We start from the raw sequence: 20,984 nt of genomic DNA on the forward strand, positions 1-20,984 counted from the left end.
ACTTTTATAAATAAAATAAAAATTGATTGATGTAAAACAAGTATTAAAATTAAATGTTTATGATAAAATCTTGACTATCGAGTCGTAATAATAGTAATTTATTAAGATTCGTAGAACATAACTACATACATTAATTCACGAAGATAATTTCATTATTCATAATGATTTTCAGTTAAAAAAAAGTTATTTATTTGGCTTTATATTGATAATTCTTTTATTGGAACCCAATCTAAAAAAATATATAATCATGTTTTCATATGTAAACATGCTTTTATACTTACAAGGATGAATGTTTGTACAAATGAAGATGTTGCCTGCGTGACGCTGTAAACATAAAAATTGTTTGCATAAACACATACTTAGAAATAAATTAAACGACCCATGTAAACATATCTACCGATAAACAACAGAACTGTAGCCTTTTTTGATAGACCTAGGACACTATATTAAAGCGATAAGTGTCGTTATACTCATATTTAATTAAAAAATTTCTATTTAATAAATTCCTTATTTTATTTACATTTATATTCCTATTTAAACTACGACATTAGTAAGATAATAATAAATTTATTATTTAAACTAAGGTATCCCTTTTTATTAATAAAGTTAACCATTCATACACAATATTAGAACTTCTACATATCAACATTCAAACTTTTACAAATATTGATTATATATTTGATTATCACGTTTTATCATCATGATTTCATATTTGATTGTATCGTTACTAATATAACAAGTAATAATATTAAATTTTAACCATACTTTGATAAAATAAAATTCGCTATTAGGCTACATACGATATATATATATATATATATATATATATATATAATCCGTAGATCGTACGGGTATTAGGACTAGTTGATATATGAAAATGTGTCGATGTCAACTAATTTTGTGTCGAGCTTTACAACGTCACTCATCTCACATAGCCTCTCAAAACACATGATTACAAAAAGGTGTAAACGAGCCGAGCCCGAGCTCGATAGTGCTCGAGCTCGAGATCATTTAAGGAGCTCGAGCTCGTTCGAGCCTTGGTATATAAACTCGAGCTCGATTCGTTTGTCAAAAAAAAAAAAACAAATCCGAGTTTGGCTCGTTTAGGCTCGGCTCGATTAATATATGAAAGCTCTATTAATATAATAAATGTATATATATATTATTATTATTATTATTATTATTATTATTATTATTATATATGAAAGCTCGTTTAGGCTCGCGAGCTTAATCGAGTTATAAATTCAAAGCTCGAGCTCGAGCTCGTTTAGTAAACGAGTCAACAGTTAAGCTTGAATTCGGCTCGAGCTCGTTTAAGCTAGGCACGAAACGAGCTTTTTTCTAATCGAGTTTGAGTATTTCTTGAGCATGCTTGACTCGTTTACACCCCTATTTGTAATCATGTGTGTCCATAAAGTTATAAAACACATTAATATATGATAACATTTATAAATTGAATTTTAAACACTTTTTAAATATCTATAAGCTTTATATTTTATTTGTTGTCTAAAATTAAGTTTTAGATTATTTTTTAAACAAAGTTCCTTAAAACAAATTAGTGGGTAAATAATGTAGTAATTGACTCACCCAAAAAGTTGTTTTAACTTTTTCAAATGTACATTTAGTTAAAGAGAGATAATAAATATTCACAATTAAATTTTTTTATTTGGACTTATCCAAAAAAGGTGTTTGAATTTTCAGATTTACATTCATCTTTTTACTTAAGAAAAAAAAGCCAAAGTTAATTATCTGTGTTTTCTATAAAACTTAACATATTCAATTATAAAGGCGAATAATATAAAGGTTAAGGGTAAATTAGATATCTCGGAGTTACTATAAGTATAAAATATTAGTGAATAAACCTTTTGATTTAGCAGAACACCTCATATCTAAAATTTTAACAGTATATATATCCTTTGATATAGAAGAAATTTTAACAGTATATACATCCTCTGATATAGAAGATTTACAGCAAAAGTGATAAACAATAAATGAGTATAAATAATGAAAAAAATATGCTTATTCGAAAGTGTAATAGTGAATGTATACAAAATGTAAAAATAAAAACATACATAAAACATTCAATTTAATAAATAACATATGAACTTAATTGAAAGAGAAAATGATTCGTACGGCAAACTTTACCTAAACTTATGTACTGTCACATTAAAAAAAGTTACAAATTAAACATTTGGATTAGATAAACATACATACCCCCCCCCCCCCCCCCCCCGGTTCTGAATTTTACATAGACCCAATATAACAAATATTTCATTTATCCACACTTACTTTAAAAGAACGTAAACAAATTTGTAAATTTTTTCACTATAAATAACCCACATTTAAAAGTGTGTAAGGATGTTAAAAATTTTAGTTTTTCACACTTATATATGTGGGAAAAATAAATTCATACTTAAAAGTGCGTAAAAATATATTAAATGTTCACATTTTTAATGTGAAAAGTCAAATTGTAACACTGAATTTATTCACGCTAGGGGGAGCGTGAAAAAATTAGGTGTTACAAATTAATTTTAACACTTTAAAGTGTGAAAATGTTTGACTTCTTCACACTTCTAAATGTGAACATTTTGTTAATACATTTATAAGTGTGTAAAAATTATTATTTTTGAACACACTTCTAAGTATGAACTTTTTTTACACAACTTAAAATGTGAATAAATTAACAAATTTTTACACACTTCATTAAAAGTGTGAAGAGATATGTATGGACAAATGACATTTTTGTTGTAGTGACCCCCTGAATTTTACATAATCTCATATGTTTTACCTAAGATAGGTACGACATATTTTACTTAATCTTTCCTCTAATTGAAATTCTATTTTAATCATTCTCCAATGTGTTATTTATTTCTAAATTTGCCAAATTATTTTGCGGTTAGGACATGAGAGAACGTTAGTGGGGTGCATTTAGCCCAATAATCCATCCTATCATATGACATAATCAACTTCGGCCCATTACTTCTCTCAAGTCACAATGTCATGTCCATAGGACCATAATTCCATATCATTGTCTTCATCTTAAAAAACCATTACCAAGTATCGCTTTATGTATTGTAGTCTCTATAAAGTGTGTGTACAAAATTAAGTGTCATTTTCTTATTAATCGGATAAAAATTTTCTATAAGGAGGGACGTTATATTAAAGATATTTTCATTTATGATCGTATTAAGAATAAAAAGCATTTTCAATATCTTATATCCGACTACTTATGCTTTATACAGCTTAAAAGTAATTTATTAATTAGTCAAGTAAGTCTAGGTTACCACAAGACCTTATTAACATAGTTCAAAATAATATACAACACCTACGATAATTCAAAATCGTAAATCAAGATACCAAAATGCATTTAGTTTTTAACTACAAAAAACTTTAGAAAAGAAAAAGTAAAACTTAAAAGTGCATTGCCATGAATTAAAAGATATGTATAAAGATAATGAAAATTTTACTAACAATTTTATTTGAAGTATAAATTATATAAATGTTGGGTCATAGACAAGTAATAACATATGAGATGTTGGAAGTGATTACCATTATAATGAGATTTCACTGATATAGGACCGATTGAGACGATAAATGGCCATTAATAACCACTTTAAATTTTTCATGACAATTTTGTTTTCTTTTGAAAAATTTGTTATTACTTTTCTTTTTAACCGATAGAAATATAATTATATTAAATAATAAGATCGATTAGCAAAGTGCTAATGATTAATTACAACAATCTAGAAATACAATAATTACTAGTTAATCAGTCCGGCTTTAACTCGGACATTTTTAATAAAAATTTAAAAGCAATAAAAATCTTAAAAAATGTATATAATTTTTGTTATTGATATATTATAACTCAACTTGAAGATATTAAATTGATTAACACAATAATTATATATATTAGTACCTATTGCATTAATAAAACATAAAAAGACATTTATGATATTATATAAAAAAGTATTTATTTTGTTTTCTAATAAAAGAATAAATTTAAAAACATCATAAATAAAATAAAACATTTTGAAAATATTTAATGGGCTATTTATCATTAAAATTTTATTAATTAGATATGACATCATAAATAAAATAAAAACATTTTGAAAAAATTTGTAGATATGCCACATTATAATTGTTTCTAAAAATAGTTTAAAAAATAATTCTTCTTTATCTATACCTATATATAAAAAAAATAGCCCATTTATTTATGAAAATGTTGAAATTACTCTATGCAATATGACTATAATAACCTTACTCTTTTTCTACCCATCTTCTTTATTTTATTCACTAATTTAATTATCTCCATCTATACTTATATATAAAAAGAATAGCCTCTTTATTTATGGAAATATTGAAATTACTCTATGTAATATGACTATAATACCTTTACTATTTTTCTACCCATCTTTTTTATTTTATTCACTAATTTAATTATCTCTACTAATATACCTAAGATACCCCTAATGAAATAAATTACACCACCAGTCCCTCAAGTCTTAAAATAACTACACTAACCTAATAGCCTACACTATTTGTCGTCAGCGCCATCCACTCACTGTCACCCGTCACCACCACATTGTCGTCACTGCCGGCACATTTAATGCTAGTTATATATAAAGAAGATACCATCTAACGTAAATGAACATTTAATGGAAAAACATTTGTGAACTTTCGTCATATTCACTTAATATAGATTTTTATTTTTAAAAAATAAGAAAAAGGTAGTGATAAACATACATTATACTTTCGTCATCTACATTAAACAAAAACAAATTAATCTACATCGGTTTAAAACATACATTGTTATAGAGAGTAAAAATACATTATGATCAGATATCATTACGTATAAAAAAAATAGTTACAAGTGATATATTGAGCCCCTTTTTTTGTTTTTACATTTTATAAACTTAGCTACTTTACTTGTGAGCATAATATTGTCAATAGTGAATGTTTTCTTCTCAATTAGTTTATTTGTTGTGTTTGTAGCAAATAGGACTTGTTAAAGGGTTACTTCACATTTATTTTTACTTTGTTACTTTTTTTAACTTACTTGAAGTCACGAGAGCAGAATATTGCCAATAATAAGTGTTTTCTTCTCAACTAGTTTATTTGTTGTGTTTATAGCGAGTAGAGCTTGTTAATAGGTTACCTCACATTTACTTTTACTTTGTCGCTTTTCTAACTTACTTGAGGTCTTACGAGCAGAGTATTCTGTAATAAATGTTTTCTTCTCAGTTAGTTTATTTGTTGCGTTTGTAGCAAGTAGGGCTTGTTAAGGAGTTACTTCACATTTACTTTTACTTTGTTCCTTTTCTAACTTACTTGAGGTATTAGGAGCAGATTAGTAGTAAGTGTTTTTTTCTCAATTAGTTTATTTGTTGTGTTTGTAGCAAGTAGGGCTTATTAAGGGGTTACTAAGTTACTTCACATTTATTTTTACTTTGTTGCGCCTTTCTAACTTACTTGAGGTCTTAGGAGCAGAGTAGTGCTAGTAGTAAGTGTTTTCTTCTCAATTAGTTTATTTGTTACGTTTATAGCAAGTAAGGCTTGTTTAAGGGGTTACTTCACATTTACATTTACTTTGTTCTTTTTTCTAACTTACCCGAGTTCTTGAGAGGAGAATATTGCCAATAGTAAGTGTTTTTTTCTCACTTAGTTTATTTGTTGTGCTTGTGGCAAATATGGCTTGCAAAAGGTTACTTTATATTTACTTTTACTTAGGTTACATGTAAATTAAATTTATAATTAGCACAAATTAAAATGTTAAATATCGAAAAATAACAGCACTTGATAATAGTTTCTAATTCTCACGTACGACACTTTACTGCAAGTTATAATCAAGACTATATATCATGGCTAAAGTTAACAATCAAACGGGCCCGGAAGTTGAATAATTTCATTGCAGAGGCCGAGATCGTCTTATCATACACTTGGGGAACTAACTTGTAACATCTTTAATTTTTATATATAGTCTAGTTCAATAAAATTTACACTAAACAGTACTAACTTATGAAGCCATGCATGTCCTTTTCCGCCCTGTTGACAAACTCCATTGTCTTTTACAATAATTTAATTAAACTTTATAATCCTCCTCAATAAGATAAACAAAGGTAAGTAATAGCAAAACGGGTACGGCTGGAGTACCTATATGGGCTATATGCGTTTTGTTTGTTTCCACACGTGTTGCAATGCTAATAACCAAGAAAAAGAGGACTAAAAGAGTTGTTCTTTTCGCCAAAAAGCACTCAAAAAGTATAAATAACCAAAGTAGACACATGACCTACAAACTCGAACCGTCCATTGCAATAATATTGATAGATTTTGATAGTTAGAACAATTCAAATATGACAAATTAAAGAAGATGACATACAAGTAATCAGCTAACCATTCAAACAACACTCTATACAAATGTATGCCTGAGTAGTCACTTACTTGATAGACAATTAATCAAGTGACAAAACACATCACAACAAATCTCATATATATTACTTGCATGATATATATTCCCTTTACACAATTATTAACCATCTGGAAATTTCTATCATTGATCAATGACCACTGACCATTGGTCGATATCATGCATATAGATATAATTTATGGGATTTCAGATGCAGAAAACAATAATCGAAAACAAAGGCATGTGACAAGGAATGTATTAGGACACTTGGCGGAACATATATAGTCACATAAGATCACTTTACATCTATCCTACAAACTACAAAGAAACATTCTACACAAGTCTACGTTTAATTTGTCTTCTAAAAGCATATTTCAAAAGGTAGATGAAATTCAACTATCAATGTTAGGCTAACCAAGTATAATGTGGCTATTAAGTGTTTAGGTTTTAGGTAAAATAAAACAAGTATTAATGTAAAATAAATAAAACAATAAGTTTTTCTACAGTGATAATCACCGTGCATCATTAAAATCATCATACATCAATTGCTTCGTGAATCTTCGTGCATCAGTTTAACCATGATCTAAGGGTTAAGATCTTATCTTATTTGTTTTATTTTAATACTTGTTTTACAATATCTAACCCCTGAGTGCTTATGATATAACTTGATTGAAGAGAGAGGCGGAAAAAAAAATTACATAGTGAATATTATCAATCAAATTTTATTTTTTTTATACTTTTGTTAGAGGGTATTTAGTGTATTTTAGCCTTTTAAGTTACTACTTGATGTCGAAAATAATTTTTTTTAAAATTTGGGATGGGTTTTTCCTCGCATGAAAAGCCTTGTGGACCTGTCAATTGTGGCCCGTCAAGGAACTCAAGCCCCTTAATTATATGTGCATAGTTGCATGTTGTTGGTGGATGTCTCGAACTCGGAACTACTACGTACTTAGATTTTGGTGGTGTGCACAACGTTGTAGGCCTTCGACTCGACGTCACATGTCCATCCACTATGAAGCCATGAAGGTCGTGTCGTTATGGTGTTGTTGGCTTCATGTTGATGTGGCCACGTCGACGGATTTGCATTTCTATTTTGGTTGAATTTTTGTTTTTTTATTGGGTGTTAGATATTATGGGGTTTAATGTTTGGGATCTATAGTTATGAAAGTGATGCAGTTCTAATGTGATTATATTATGATGTTAAGAGGTTGCCTTATATATACACTCATTCTCAAGAAGACTAGTCATCAGCAAACAAATATCCAAGGAATGATCCCCTAAAACCAACCTTCTACCAAAAACTAGTATTAGACCCACATTTTATTTAAATTATACACTCACAAAATTAAAAAGAAATAAAGCTTAAACAATTTGTGCATGGGGGGCGAGTGGGGAAGGATGAATCCAAGGACAAGTTCAACCCTGTGATATTCTATGAAGGACGAATGAAGAACAAGTGAGAGACGGAAGGATAAAACCGCTTCTAGTATGACAATGATATGTGACACATCACCACAATAGTAATGATCCCACATTGCAATTAGGGGAATGATATATCTACAACATATTTTAGTTATCTATAACAAAAATACATATTTTACTGCACAGTGTAAAACTGTGTAAAACACGCATTTTTGTAGATAACTAAAATTTGTTGTAGATACATCACTCCCATTGCAATTATGTTTCTATGAATTACTTGGATTATAACAAACATAAGGTATGTTTTTAATTTTTATAACTTTATATGTGGGCTTTATCTTTTGAGAAGATCTTAATCTACGAATGATAGTGATATTTAAAATTTTGAATCATCGATCAAAAGAGCACAATTTAATAAGTTCGATAGTCACTCGGTGGGCATTGTTTGGTTAGAAGTGTATCGCTCGAGTATATATTTTCCTAGTTATTTGGATTTAAATCTGTAATTTCAGATATTTTATGATTATTACATGTCACAAGATTCTTAAATAAGCTAGGTCAATCTAGCTAAAAGGTTCTCGTCATTATTCTCAACAAATGGTACAAATACATGCGTGGTATATCTAAGACTATGTCCAATGGTTTCTTCATGTCAATTTGCAAAATTGGTGGGCAAATTTGGTTTCAATTTGCCACTAGAGTATCGATCAGTTTGTTGTTCAATTTGCAAGCTCACTTTGTATACATGCAAATTGAAACATGGAATTAATTTGTTGGTCCATTTGCAAGCTCACTTTGTATATATACCTGCAAGGCTGCAAATTGAAACTTGGAAGTAAACTGTGAAGCGGGCCACGTCTTTAATTGTCGCTTTTTTAGTGTAGTACGGCAAATTGAGTTTTAGTGTCTTAGGTTAGAAGTAAAACGAATTCGATCAATTTGTTAATTCATTGTGCCGAAACTATATATTAATGTATAGCTGAGGTAGCCAGTATGTTTAGGGAAATTGATAATGCCATTAGCCAAAAAATAACATAATAAGACATGGATCATGCTTTAGTATGGTTATCATCCGTGCATGTTCAGTATTTTCAAGTTTTATACAATTAAACTAGTTTTCAAAATTATTTTTTTTTTTAACGGTATTTTATTTCTACTCCTACTACTAAATTACACGTATGCTTGAAAACCAGTACTATTTAAATAGATGTCATAATTTTACAAATCAAATATAACAAAGAAAATTATTAGCCACTAAAGTATTTAAAAAATATAGATGATGATAATGATGAAACTTCGATTATTGCATTTTTGTTTGAATATTAAAATAGAAAATAATTATCTATATAATCTAATAAAACAAATTATCCTTTTTTTTCTTTAAACTTTCTACCATTAAAAAACCAAAAATACTATTCTCCTTTATTCACTAATTTAAATATCTTCATTTAATATATCTATAATACCCTTAACAAAATTTTACAATATAAATCTCTCAACACTTAAAATAACTACAATACCTTTAACATCAATTACTTTTACATTCACCACCATCGTTGTTTCCCAATACCGCCCCACAACCGTCACCACCACCACCTCCGCCATCACTACCCACAGTCCTCCACCGCCGCCGCATTGTGTGGACATAAGTTTAATTGTGCTTAATTTGGATGCTTAAAGATAAGCTTAAAAAGGAGATTAAATCATGTGGTAAAATCAAAGGTAAAAATGATGAAATAGAAATAATGAAAAACAAGTGTCATCTAATATTTAGAGTACCTATTTTTAAACTTAATTATAAATTAAGTATATATATCATTATCCTATTAAAATTAACTTGGTAAAATCCTTTTTGTCCAAAGCTTCAAAAGTAAGTCAACAATGAACAAAAAATTTACCTTAAAGTCTTTGACTACATGAGGATATGATTTAAAATGTATATCATCGATAATGTATATCATATCTATATATACCTAAAAAGCTTTTAATAGCATACACTATTTGCCTTCACCATTATATCAGTTACATATACTTCAATAGCATGCATTACTCGCATTCACCACCACCTGTCGCTGCTGTCACCACGGCAAAACCGCCGTCGCATTGCGACAGGTAACATGCTAGTCAACGATAATGATAATTGTAAAGATAAGAAACAAGTGGTGTTAAACTCTAACCTTTGTTACATTTGTATAATTGTATTACCTTGGATATTTAAATGGGTTTGAGCGTAAATATGACTGTAAAGTTGGAAGTAAGGGTGTATACGGGTCAAAAACCGGTCTGACCCATACAAACTCATGACTCGCAGATGCACCAAAACGGGAACTGTGGCCCAGTCGGGTTCGGGCGGCCGGGTGCAAGTTTCAGTTCGGTTCTCGAGTTTAAGGGACTTTTGTTCATTTACCTGTCAAAAAAACAACGGACCGGGCCCGCCCAAAACTTGAAAGTGCACCAATATGAGCAACGGGTCGGGTCGGGTCGAGTTCGAGCGGGTCAAAAATGAGTCACGAATTTCTGGGTCAATGACATACTCCTAATTGGAAGTATAAGTATCTCTCTAAGTTGCATTTTTTAATTAACATTTCACATTTGTTTTCAATTAAGCTCTTCAATAGAGTGATACACTCACAACTTAGTACACACTAACCTCAAATTCACCGTTAAACATTTTCAAGCTTAAATTGAATTTTTCTTGGATCCAAAATAATTTGATTAAAAGCTACATGCGACTGAAATAACCAAACTGAAATGACCAGTTTAACAGTGATCATTCGTTAATTAATCAATTCATACGAAATATCAAGATGATACTGGTCATTATAAAAACCTCAAATCTTGGATTACTATGATAGTTACAAATTTCTAGGATCGTTACTACACATATACATACTTTTTTCACAACAATATATGAAGTAATATATGGTTATTATTTTCCTATTATATAATGTACATTTGAGCCGTGGACCATGCTTTCAAATAGTGATCACCCACGCATGTTTGTTAACTTTGTGCACACGACGGAATTTGGGTAAGATGATTATTCTAAAATTGAATACTATATTATATTATATTATACTATATTATATTATATTATTATATGCAATATTCTATCTGTACCAATAAATAGAGAATATATATGTTGGTACTAAGTTGGCAATATAAAAAACATGCCATTTTATCATATTGTCAACTTAATATTTTTTGTTTGTTAATGTACACTACTGCATTGCTTTTGTCTTTTAACTTAATTAATAATATACCCGATCCATGAATAGTATACAGAACTATGTAATATATCTTGTAAGGTAATATCTTCAAACAATATCTATAATTGTAGGTAAGAATTAATAAACCATCCAATCTTTATAGGTAAGACACATTTCGTTTAAAACAATATTAGCTGTAAACAATGTTTAATGCATGCTTAGTTGCTAACTTTATCCATCAGCAAGCATCGGTACTTTGTATTGGCTCTTTTCATCGGCTATATTTGACCGATTGTAGCAAGTATTGGCTTATCTTTTTGTTCGTAAATGCAAGTATAAGGACCCACCATTTATTTTTAATTTTTGTGTTTAGCAACTTTGACGTTTTGGCAAAATTTTAGCACTACACCCTCTATTTTGGCAAGGTTCTTACAAAAATTGGCAAAGACACGTAACAATATATGATTAGTTAAAAAAAGCTAAAACAAAACAAATAGCCAAAGTGTGTCACTAGACCCTTACCCCTCATGGACCACGTCTTGATATCATAGAAAATGACAAATTTATCACACATATATCTTACTGAATTTATGTTGTAAAAATTATATTTTAGTGGTATAAATCGTTAGTGTCCATATCGATTCTCTTAATTTGCTTACATCTTATTAATCACAACCTCAAACCTTCAACTAATAATTCAAAATTTTTACGACCCATATAATTAATAAGATCATCTCGGTAACAACTCAGTGGTGGGGTTGGTCGCCATCCACCGGGGATAAATGGAATGGCTATAGATGCTACCTAGGTGATGGCTTGGTGGAGGCTATCACCCACCTCGGTGAATCATTGATCGAGATTACAAATTTTATGTTTTGGTTTATTTTTTTGGGTTTGCTTAGGGCTGTGTTTAAGGTGTATAAATTATTTGTACATTTACCATAAAAATTAGGGACAAGCTTTTAATATGAAAGGTACAAGTTTTTTTATGCACGTTAAATAAAGCCGCTGTATTTAGCATTTCACTTATTTTTTTATTTACATATTCAACCAGCATTATCATAAACATCAATATCAATAATTTTATAAATATTCAAATAATTGAGTACTAGAGTAAGCTTGATGACAAGCTGGCTAAGTGGGTGTGGGTGAGCGGGTCGGTGGAGAACGCAAACGGTGGCTTGAAAATGGATAACTTAAACATCATTAACCAATTATTCTTAAAAATGGAACACAAATTATTATTAGTTTTACTGAACTTGATGTTTTGTTATATATTAATATATGAACAACAAACAACATTCTTTCGATAGAAAAAACATTTGCAAATCCAATGGACCAACACAAGACATGTTGTCTAACACATCAATTATATAAAATTTAATCTGCATCACTGGGTATTACTAGTTACATCCGACTAATATCCTAATAGTCTTTAAAAAAAGAGACGATTCTTCCACCTTTATTATTCTTAGCTAGATAAGGGTTCCATGTGCTCCATTCTTCATTTTTCTGCATACAAAAAACATTAAATTTAATTTATGAAATGACATGAGAATTTTAATCGTGATCAATCCTGCAAGTAAAAGATAGTATATAATACTTATAAGGGCCTTGTAAAATACAACCATAGAGGTTGTAATTAAAATGTATAAAATAGTTGTACATTTAACATAAAGTTCAGGTGGAGATTTTTTATATAAAAAATACAACTATTTTATACATGTTAACTATATTATTTATCATTATCCTACTTGTAATTATATTTGTAAACATGTAACGAAGTATATAACATGAAAAGTATTTACCAAATGATCTTTTGCAATGTACAATCGCCTCATCAATTGATCCATCATTATAATCACATGATTTAGTTGGAGGAGAACATAACAACTTGGATCCATTTGTTGAATTGTGACTCCAACTCTTTGCTCTCCGAATCGTGGTGTTTTTAACCTCAATTCTCTTATTGATCATTTGCTCATTTGCACTCCTGGAAGACTTCAAACAAACTAAATTTGTCGAACTATCGACTACTCTTGTACTTTTTCGCCGCACAAGAAATTTAAAACACTTTCCAAGTACCCTTTTAGATGAAATCCGCCAATTTGCTAAAAGTTGACTATATGTTTTGGTATATTTTGAAGGGTTCTTGTGAGGAAAATGAACTATGGGTGTATTTGGACACGAATAAAGTCTTATTTGATTAACAGATTTTGGAATAATTCGACCATTAAAGAATATTTCATCGGCATGGACAACATTTGGAGTGTATGGAAGATCAAAACAAAAATTTTGAGATTCTTGAAGGGATTTATGTGAATTTGTAACGGAATTTATGCTTGCTTCTTGATTATAGTCGTTGTAATCGAATACACGATCAAGAGATGATTTTTGATTGATCAACCAAGAGTAGGAGAAGCTTTCAATGGCGATTGGTTGGGAGGTTTCCATAGTTTGTTTTAGGATTTTGGGAAGAATATAATGATTAGATTTGAATATGATCATGAACAAAGCATATATATATATATAGTCGAAATAATAGCGAGGGGCCAGCTTGGCCTTTTTTAAATTTTCTGTCCATAATAGTTTTCTGATATTTTCAAGGGACATTAAGAAATAGTGTGTGCTAGGTTATAAAATTATAAAATAACTTCACTTTTCTGGGTCGGGCTTTAGGGGGTTTCAAAAAGTTTCATCTTATGATAATTTATGATTTATATACTTCTTTTGTGTGCTTTTTTTCCCGGTAAACTATGGTACAACTTAAACTTTCTCTAAGTTTTATTCTTAATTGTTTAGTGTAGTCAAATAAAGGAAAAACTAAAGTGTTTATATGAAAATTTAATTTATATGTATGCTTATATCATGACTTTCGGAGTAATTCACTGTTTATAAAGGTTTGTTATAGCGTCCGTCTATACACACAGGGGCGGTACTAAAGGGAGGCAAGGGGGTCCAATGCCCCCCTCCAAATTTAAATTTTGTCATTTATTTTTAAATTTTTCATAAATTTTTAAAAAATTTATAATTTGTTTTAACATTTTGCCCCATTTTAGATTTATTTTTCATAAGTTTTCTAAGTTTGCTCCTTTATAATTTTTTCCTGATACTGCCTCTGTATACACACCCACAAATTCGACAAAAACACCCACGTATCCACCACCCCGTGTTACATAATGTGTCCGTATTAGAGTTTTGACCAATCAGCTAGATTTTAGTCTTAGGTATCGACTCTACAAACTCACAAAGATAGGTACAGAAATTTGAGTTTGCTAGGATGCCCACTCTTTTTCGCAGATGTTACAAAATAATACGGAGTAGAAATATTACTACACATTGGACATATGAGAGAAACATTGTCAATACCATGATACCACAATTTAAAACGGATAACGCCATTGATTCTTAATCATAACAATATCAGCGTAAAATATAAAAGAACCAGCCGCTACTTTTACTGTTCTTAACAATTATGGCTAGCGAAAATAAAAAAAAAAAAATTTTGTAATACATCAATGAAAACTATGTCAATTGTGTTATCAAAGTTAAGATATTGCTTTTGTATAATAGTTTGTGTAAAAGAAAGTCTACTACATCATTTAGTCTTGATATAATTTAGCAATCAATGTTACTCGTAACTTTTAAATATTTCAGTTCTTTTTTAAGTATATTTTCATATTTAACGTATAAGAATTTTTTTTGTTTCATATATTAAATCTTATATTAATAAATATTGTAAAAGCCGTGTATTTGACACGGATTTAAAATCTAGTATTTTTTAGGCGTAAAATATAGTGTCGTTAACTTCAAAACACTACATAATATGGCGTTTTATAAAAGGAAAATGATTAAGAGCACACGTTAAGATTATGAACAATAATTGGTTTTATTATTCAAAATCTAATATTTTAGACGTACCAACTTGGAATTTAGGTGTCTTTTTGCCATTCCCATGAAGCAAAGTTGACAAACGTATAGTACAAAGAAGCAACTCCTTTGACTTTATCTTTGATACCGGTTACTTACAATTAACATTTTATAAAAGCATAAGCATATAAACAAGTTAAAAAAAACCTCGTTTTTTCATGATTTTTTCAGTTTTTTAAGATTTATTATGTAGAATATTCAAAAAGTTCTTTAATAATTTAATAAACTTTATATGTTATTTAAATATGTATATAAAAAAAATAGATAGCATGTAAATATATATATATTCAAAACCCTTATAATACATCTCCAATTCTTCATGCATAAATTTTATCAATAACTATATACAAAATAACAAAACAATAATTTGTATAACTCGTATGTCACTTTTCATAATATATTATCACATACCAACTTAATTAAGATGTGACAGTCATTTAAACCATATATGAAATGAAATGAAAACATAAAGACATTTTTAAAAAGCTGATTAGCCTCTCTATCGAATAAGTAGACAACTCTCACCCATACCGGTCAATGGAAGTCAATTGATCTCACCTCTAATAGTTGAGCTTAGTAGGCCATTTTCATTTTAAGAAAAAACAAGGTAGACTATAACATAGCATAAAAAGTTTTAAAAAGCCAAAAGTTTAAGATAATAAAATAAAAAGTTAATTACAGAAATCGTCCATGTCGCGGTACCCAACTTGCAAGTTTCATTCCTAACTTTCAAAGTTTACAGTTTTAGTCCAAAAAACTTTGTTCCGTCAACAGTTTTAATCCTCGCCATAAACGTCCGTTTAAAATCAGGTCACGTGATGGGTAATCTCGTAAATTGGCTTAATACTCAGAGTTAATTATAGAAATCGTCTCTGTTGTGGGTGGTCACTTGCAACTTTCATCCCTAACTTTCAAAAAACTACAGTTTTGGTCCAAAATCCAAAATAAAACTAAACACAAATTCATTTGGATTTCTAATGCATAACATATATCACAGATACAATCCCAGATCTAAAATCAAACACAAATTTAATCCAAAATTTAATGAAACTCTAAATCTCATTACTTTCATATCAATACATGATCTGTATACAAACATAATATATAATTATATATATCTATATATATTATCTCTATTCTTTATATACAATTAACTCACAAACAAAAAAATCTTAGAAAAATCTCACCATCTTTATTATTCTTAGTCCTTCCTCTATTTTTATAAGTTCTCAAAACAAAAATAAAACTTAAAGTAAATATATATATATATATATATATATATATATATATATATATATATATCAATTACTTAAAACCCATAAACACTTAAATCCAAGAGAGTCTGAATCTTTAGTTTTCAAAAAGAGAGGGGTGTGAGTTAAGATTGTTTGTGAATTTATATCTGATAGAAATAGAAGAAGTTGGATAATTAGGAATTTTTTTTTGTATGTAAATGTTTCTTTTCATATAGATTGAGGATAAAAATTTTGGACCAAAACTGTAATTTTTTGAAAGTTAGGGATGAAAGTTGCAAGTGACCGTCTACAACAGGGAAATTTCTGTAATTAACTCTGGGTATTATTAAGCCAATTTACGAGATTACTCATCACGTGTGAATCACGTGACTTGGTTTTAAACGGACGTTTATGGCCAGGACTAAAACTGTTGACGGAACAAAGTTTTTTGGACTAAAATTGTAATTTTTGAAAGTTATGGATGAAACCTGCAAGCTGGGTACCACAATAGAGACGATTTCTGTAATTAACTCTAAAATAAACAAACGAATGTAATATTTGTAAAAACATAAATTAGAATGAGAAACAAAAAATCGAACTAAGGTTGCGACACTACCCTAAAAGCAACTTGGTAAAATAAAATTAGAAATGTTTGACACATGACAAGTGTAATTCATTGATTCTCTCCTAATATTTTCCTTTGATTATGTTAAATATCATCATTATATTGTTAGACTGATCTTTAACCTAATTTTTTAAAGTTGCTTTTATTATTATCCAAATTGGAAATGTGATAACTTTACATAAAAACATAATCCAGAAAAAAAAAAAAAAAGTTAAAATAAAACTAAAAGAAAGAACATATGCAATTCAATATATATTGGCTAGTCTTTATCCGTGTGTTTTAAAACTATATACCACGGTAACATTGTTCTTTTTTTTTGATATTTTTAAGAGGTTGTCCATATTGTAAAATAAGGTCTTTAATTTGTCTGTACACATAATTTTCCCGAAAAACATTACCTAAAATACAAAATTAAATAAATTGAAAAAAAGGCAGCACCACAAGCAACTTGGAAAAAATTAAAATATTTGAAATATGATAACTTTACCTAAATGCATAATCTTAAAAAAGAAAGTTTAAAGCAAAACTGAAAGGAAGGAAAAGACCGAGTGAAAGCATAGTAGTTCTGTTTTCAGAAAACATAACATAAAAGAAAGGTAATAGCCAAAACTCGAAATAAAATGAAAAGAAAAACAAGCAAAATATAACCAAAGAATAAGAAAAAAAAGCAACCTGACACAAATAGTGTGGCTGCTTCGCTGTTCATTCATTGACTGTTGCTCATGCAGATTAATACTTTCACAGTGAGAGCACTGAGTATTGGTTCACCTAAATTAGTACGCATATTGATTGCCATAAATCAATATCAATATATTAGTATTTAAGACAAAGAAAAAGAACAACTACAACTCCAATCACATTGTTAAAAAGTCAAAGACGAGGTTCTTTTAAAGTTGGGATATCCCAACTTTATGTATATGTAGGTACAGTTAAAAATATTTAACTTTTGGATTGAAATTAAAAAGTCAAAATTTAAGATTTTTGAATCTTAACCTTCATTTTTAGTTTAGTGGTTAAAGATACCCAACTTCATCTCTAAACTTGCTCAGCTTTGAAGTATCTTTATTCGTTAATTAAAAAGACACCGACTTCATCACAAAATATTTGCTGCTAAAAAAATACCAGCGAAGGTATACTTTTGGTATTTTTTGGGTCATACCTTGTGGCCCATTCGAACCTGTGTATAATAGTAACTTTTTGAGGTCATACCTAGTGGCCCAATAATTCCGAACCAAAAGCTAAAAACAAGTCATTTTAAGTCCATAAAATTGCTTGGTCCAACATATCTTAGCATTTCACAGTTTCTGTGTTTCACACAAATAAAGAAACGATATTATCAACTTAGATACAATGAGTATGCCTTATGCATCTAATTCATCCAAAGAATGAACTGATCGATACATATAGAAATTTTTGAATTAACACAATAAGTAATGGATCCAAGCTAAATAAGTTTCTTATTTGGTACCAAATATGAAACCCGAACCTTTGAACTTGTCTCGAGTAATTCCATCAATTCGCTCTTGCATTTGGGTCGTTAAATGATTTTCCCAATCTCCGACTTCACCCTTACGAAAGAAAAGCCGATTCTCAACTTCAGCATCATCTTTAGTAAACCTTTGGATGCCACTTTTATTCACATCCCGGTTTTTCATCTTATCAAAGCTACAAAAACGAACAATTTTCTCAACCACACCATTTTCTTCTTCTTCAATCGAAATCGGGACACCCATGAACTCAGCCAAACGTTTCACATAAATCTTTGGCTCGTTCTTCAACTCTTCATATTTCAAGAACAATATTTTTTTCAGGAAATTCAAGACTTGCTTTCCAAAATCCTAACACGTGATCCCAAAAAGGCCCACATTCGAGATCACCTTGACAAAACATCTCGAACGCTTGATCAAACGAAAGTGGGGGTAGTTCTTTAGACCTAAGTTTTTTATAAAAGTGGAAAGTTGAGACCAACACGTCTTTTGGATCCCTACACACGTAAACAAACTTGCAAACGCTTGTAACGAATGAAGGAAACGACGTATATGGTATATGTGTGGCAAAAAGGCGACACAAATAGGGAATTTCGTCGAAAACCATGTCTAAATCATGTTTATTGTTATAATGCTCGGCTAAGGAAAGCTCGAGCTGAGGAAAGCAGTCGTGGGGTCCTTGATGAAGTAAAGGGTGGTTAACATCAAAATCGAACCGAAAACGGTTCATGGTGGAGAACATGAGGGACCTGAGCCATGTGGTGCCACATTTTGGAAATGCGGATAAGAAAATGTCACTAGACTGAGGTTTGAAATGGTTATGTTGCATGAGGATGCACCCTAACAAGGCATTATATTGCGAAAAAACCAATGTCCTTGATACAAGAATATATCTTTTGACCATAATCCATTGGCTTTTGGAAGCTTTGTTATGAGTTGGGCATAATGGTCTAGATTATGATCATGGGTGTTTTCTTCATCATCATCTAATGTGGTTGACATATTTGCTAACTAATTATTAGACTTCTTTCAGTTTAATTAGTTTGTAATTATACATCATCATATATCATTAAGGTATAGTAGCTAGCTAGCTTTATATATATACCTGTGTAATTAATACATAAGGATTACACGTGCCTCAACTTCTTTTACACTTGTGTTGTCATTCATGTACACGTCTCGATCAACTCTCACCTGCCCTCGTCACCATCTGGTTAATATCAAAATCACGAAATGGTTATTAATACCAATCGGATTGATATATATGGTGAAGCCTGATAGTGAGAGGTTTTAAGTTCAAATTTTGGTGTGAGCAACAATAATGGAGACATGGGTTTTACCAAAATGGATTTCTTCTAATTGGAGTTGAGTATATAAAGAAAAATGTCACGAGCCCATATTTGCAGTTAAAAAAAATAATTAAATATATATATATATATATTCTTATTTTTGCTCCCTACTCTTTGATATTTTGCCCATGAACTTCATACCATTTATAGTTTCATCACAAAATAATACAACATTTTTATTTTTTCTTTTAACTTTTGATGTTTGGTGCAAAACTTTTTACATTCGCAATCACAATTAATTCTGAAATGACAATTTATGAAAAATACTAATATTGATATAACAAAGGTGTCGTGGCAAGTTAAAATTTTTGTATTCAACATTCAAGTCGGTATAATTCATTTGGTTTTGAGAAATATTTTGGTAAATACGACAACGAGCGAATACATGGATCCGAGTAAGAAAGAAGGGATAGAAACTGTCTTCTATCTTTTATTCGAAAAAAGCTTGTGTCTCATTAATTTGAAAAACACAAATAAATGTAAAAGGAAGGAAAATAAGTTGCGGCTGATAAAAATGTATCGCGCGACCAAAAATAAAATCGTCGATACATACAATACGATAGCAATATCAATATGCCAAGTCATCTAACTTAATAATAAAGAAAAGACATAATAGCAATATTGAGTTAAATTAGATACATACAATACGATAGCAAAACAAACTAAGTTAAGATACATAAAATAAAAGGAAAATGATTAATCAACCTAACTCATATGCCTAAAAATCAATCTAAAACCTTAAGAATTTGACATGTGGATTTCACTAATTCTCTTTCCTAATCTTGCCCCCTGATTTTTCTACATGTCATCATCTTACGATTAGGCATATCTTTAGGCACACCAATTAGGTTGATTTATCATTATCCAAAATAAAAATATAGTCAAGTTTAAATATATAATAGCAAAACAAATAACACAAAAGATCTTGCAATGTGTTGAGTAATTTACCAAGATTGGACTATAAAAACTGGACCCAACCTAGAGGCCCAACAGTTTTATGCAAGCAGACTACTTAGTACGAGTAATTAGCAAGGGTCAAGGAGCCAAGGACAAAATGTATTTCTCATTAATGTTCATACATAATTTACACATCGTCTATTTATAATGCGAGTATATTTTAATTTCACTCATTGCATTTTGGCTTTGTAAAAACGGTAGATATATGTATATAAACTTCGAAAATCTATTTTGTAATACGCTTCGTATATGGAATTATATTAGAAAAAAAAAAGGGTTGATGCTAACTTGCTTAGTTGCTAACTAGAGTGACAATCAGGATAATGGATTATGAGATGACATATTGACAACTTCATGCACCTCAATA

At 29.7% G+C, this 20,984-nt stretch overlaps 1 protein-coding gene and 1 pseudogene across 1 annotated transcript; both read right to left on the reverse strand.

Moving 5' to 3' along the window:
- Positions 1–12,424: 12,424 nt before the first annotated feature.
- On the reverse strand, positions 12,425–13,590 carry LOC122594834 (probable membrane-associated kinase regulator 6). Its single transcript, XM_043767142.1, has 2 exons — positions 12,843–13,590; positions 12,425–12,546 (listed from the first exon to the last, which is right to left on the reverse strand). Exons 1-2 carry the CDS (start codon positions 13,540–13,542, stop codon positions 12,539–12,541), a joined length of 708 nt encoding a protein of 235 aa, XP_043623077.1. The 5' UTR covers positions 13,543–13,590; the 3' UTR covers positions 12,425–12,538.
- Positions 13,591–18,281: 4,691 nt separating this feature from the next.
- On the reverse strand, positions 18,282–19,215 carry LOC122597248 (annotated as a pseudogene).
- Positions 19,216–20,984: the final 1,769 nt, after the last annotated feature.

The sequence above is a fragment of the Erigeron canadensis genome, chromosome 4 (genome assembly GCF_010389155.1).
Source record: "Erigeron canadensis isolate Cc75 chromosome 4, C_canadensis_v1, whole genome shotgun sequence".
Classification (NCBI taxonomy): Eukaryota; Viridiplantae; Streptophyta; class Magnoliopsida; order Asterales; family Asteraceae; genus Erigeron; species Erigeron canadensis.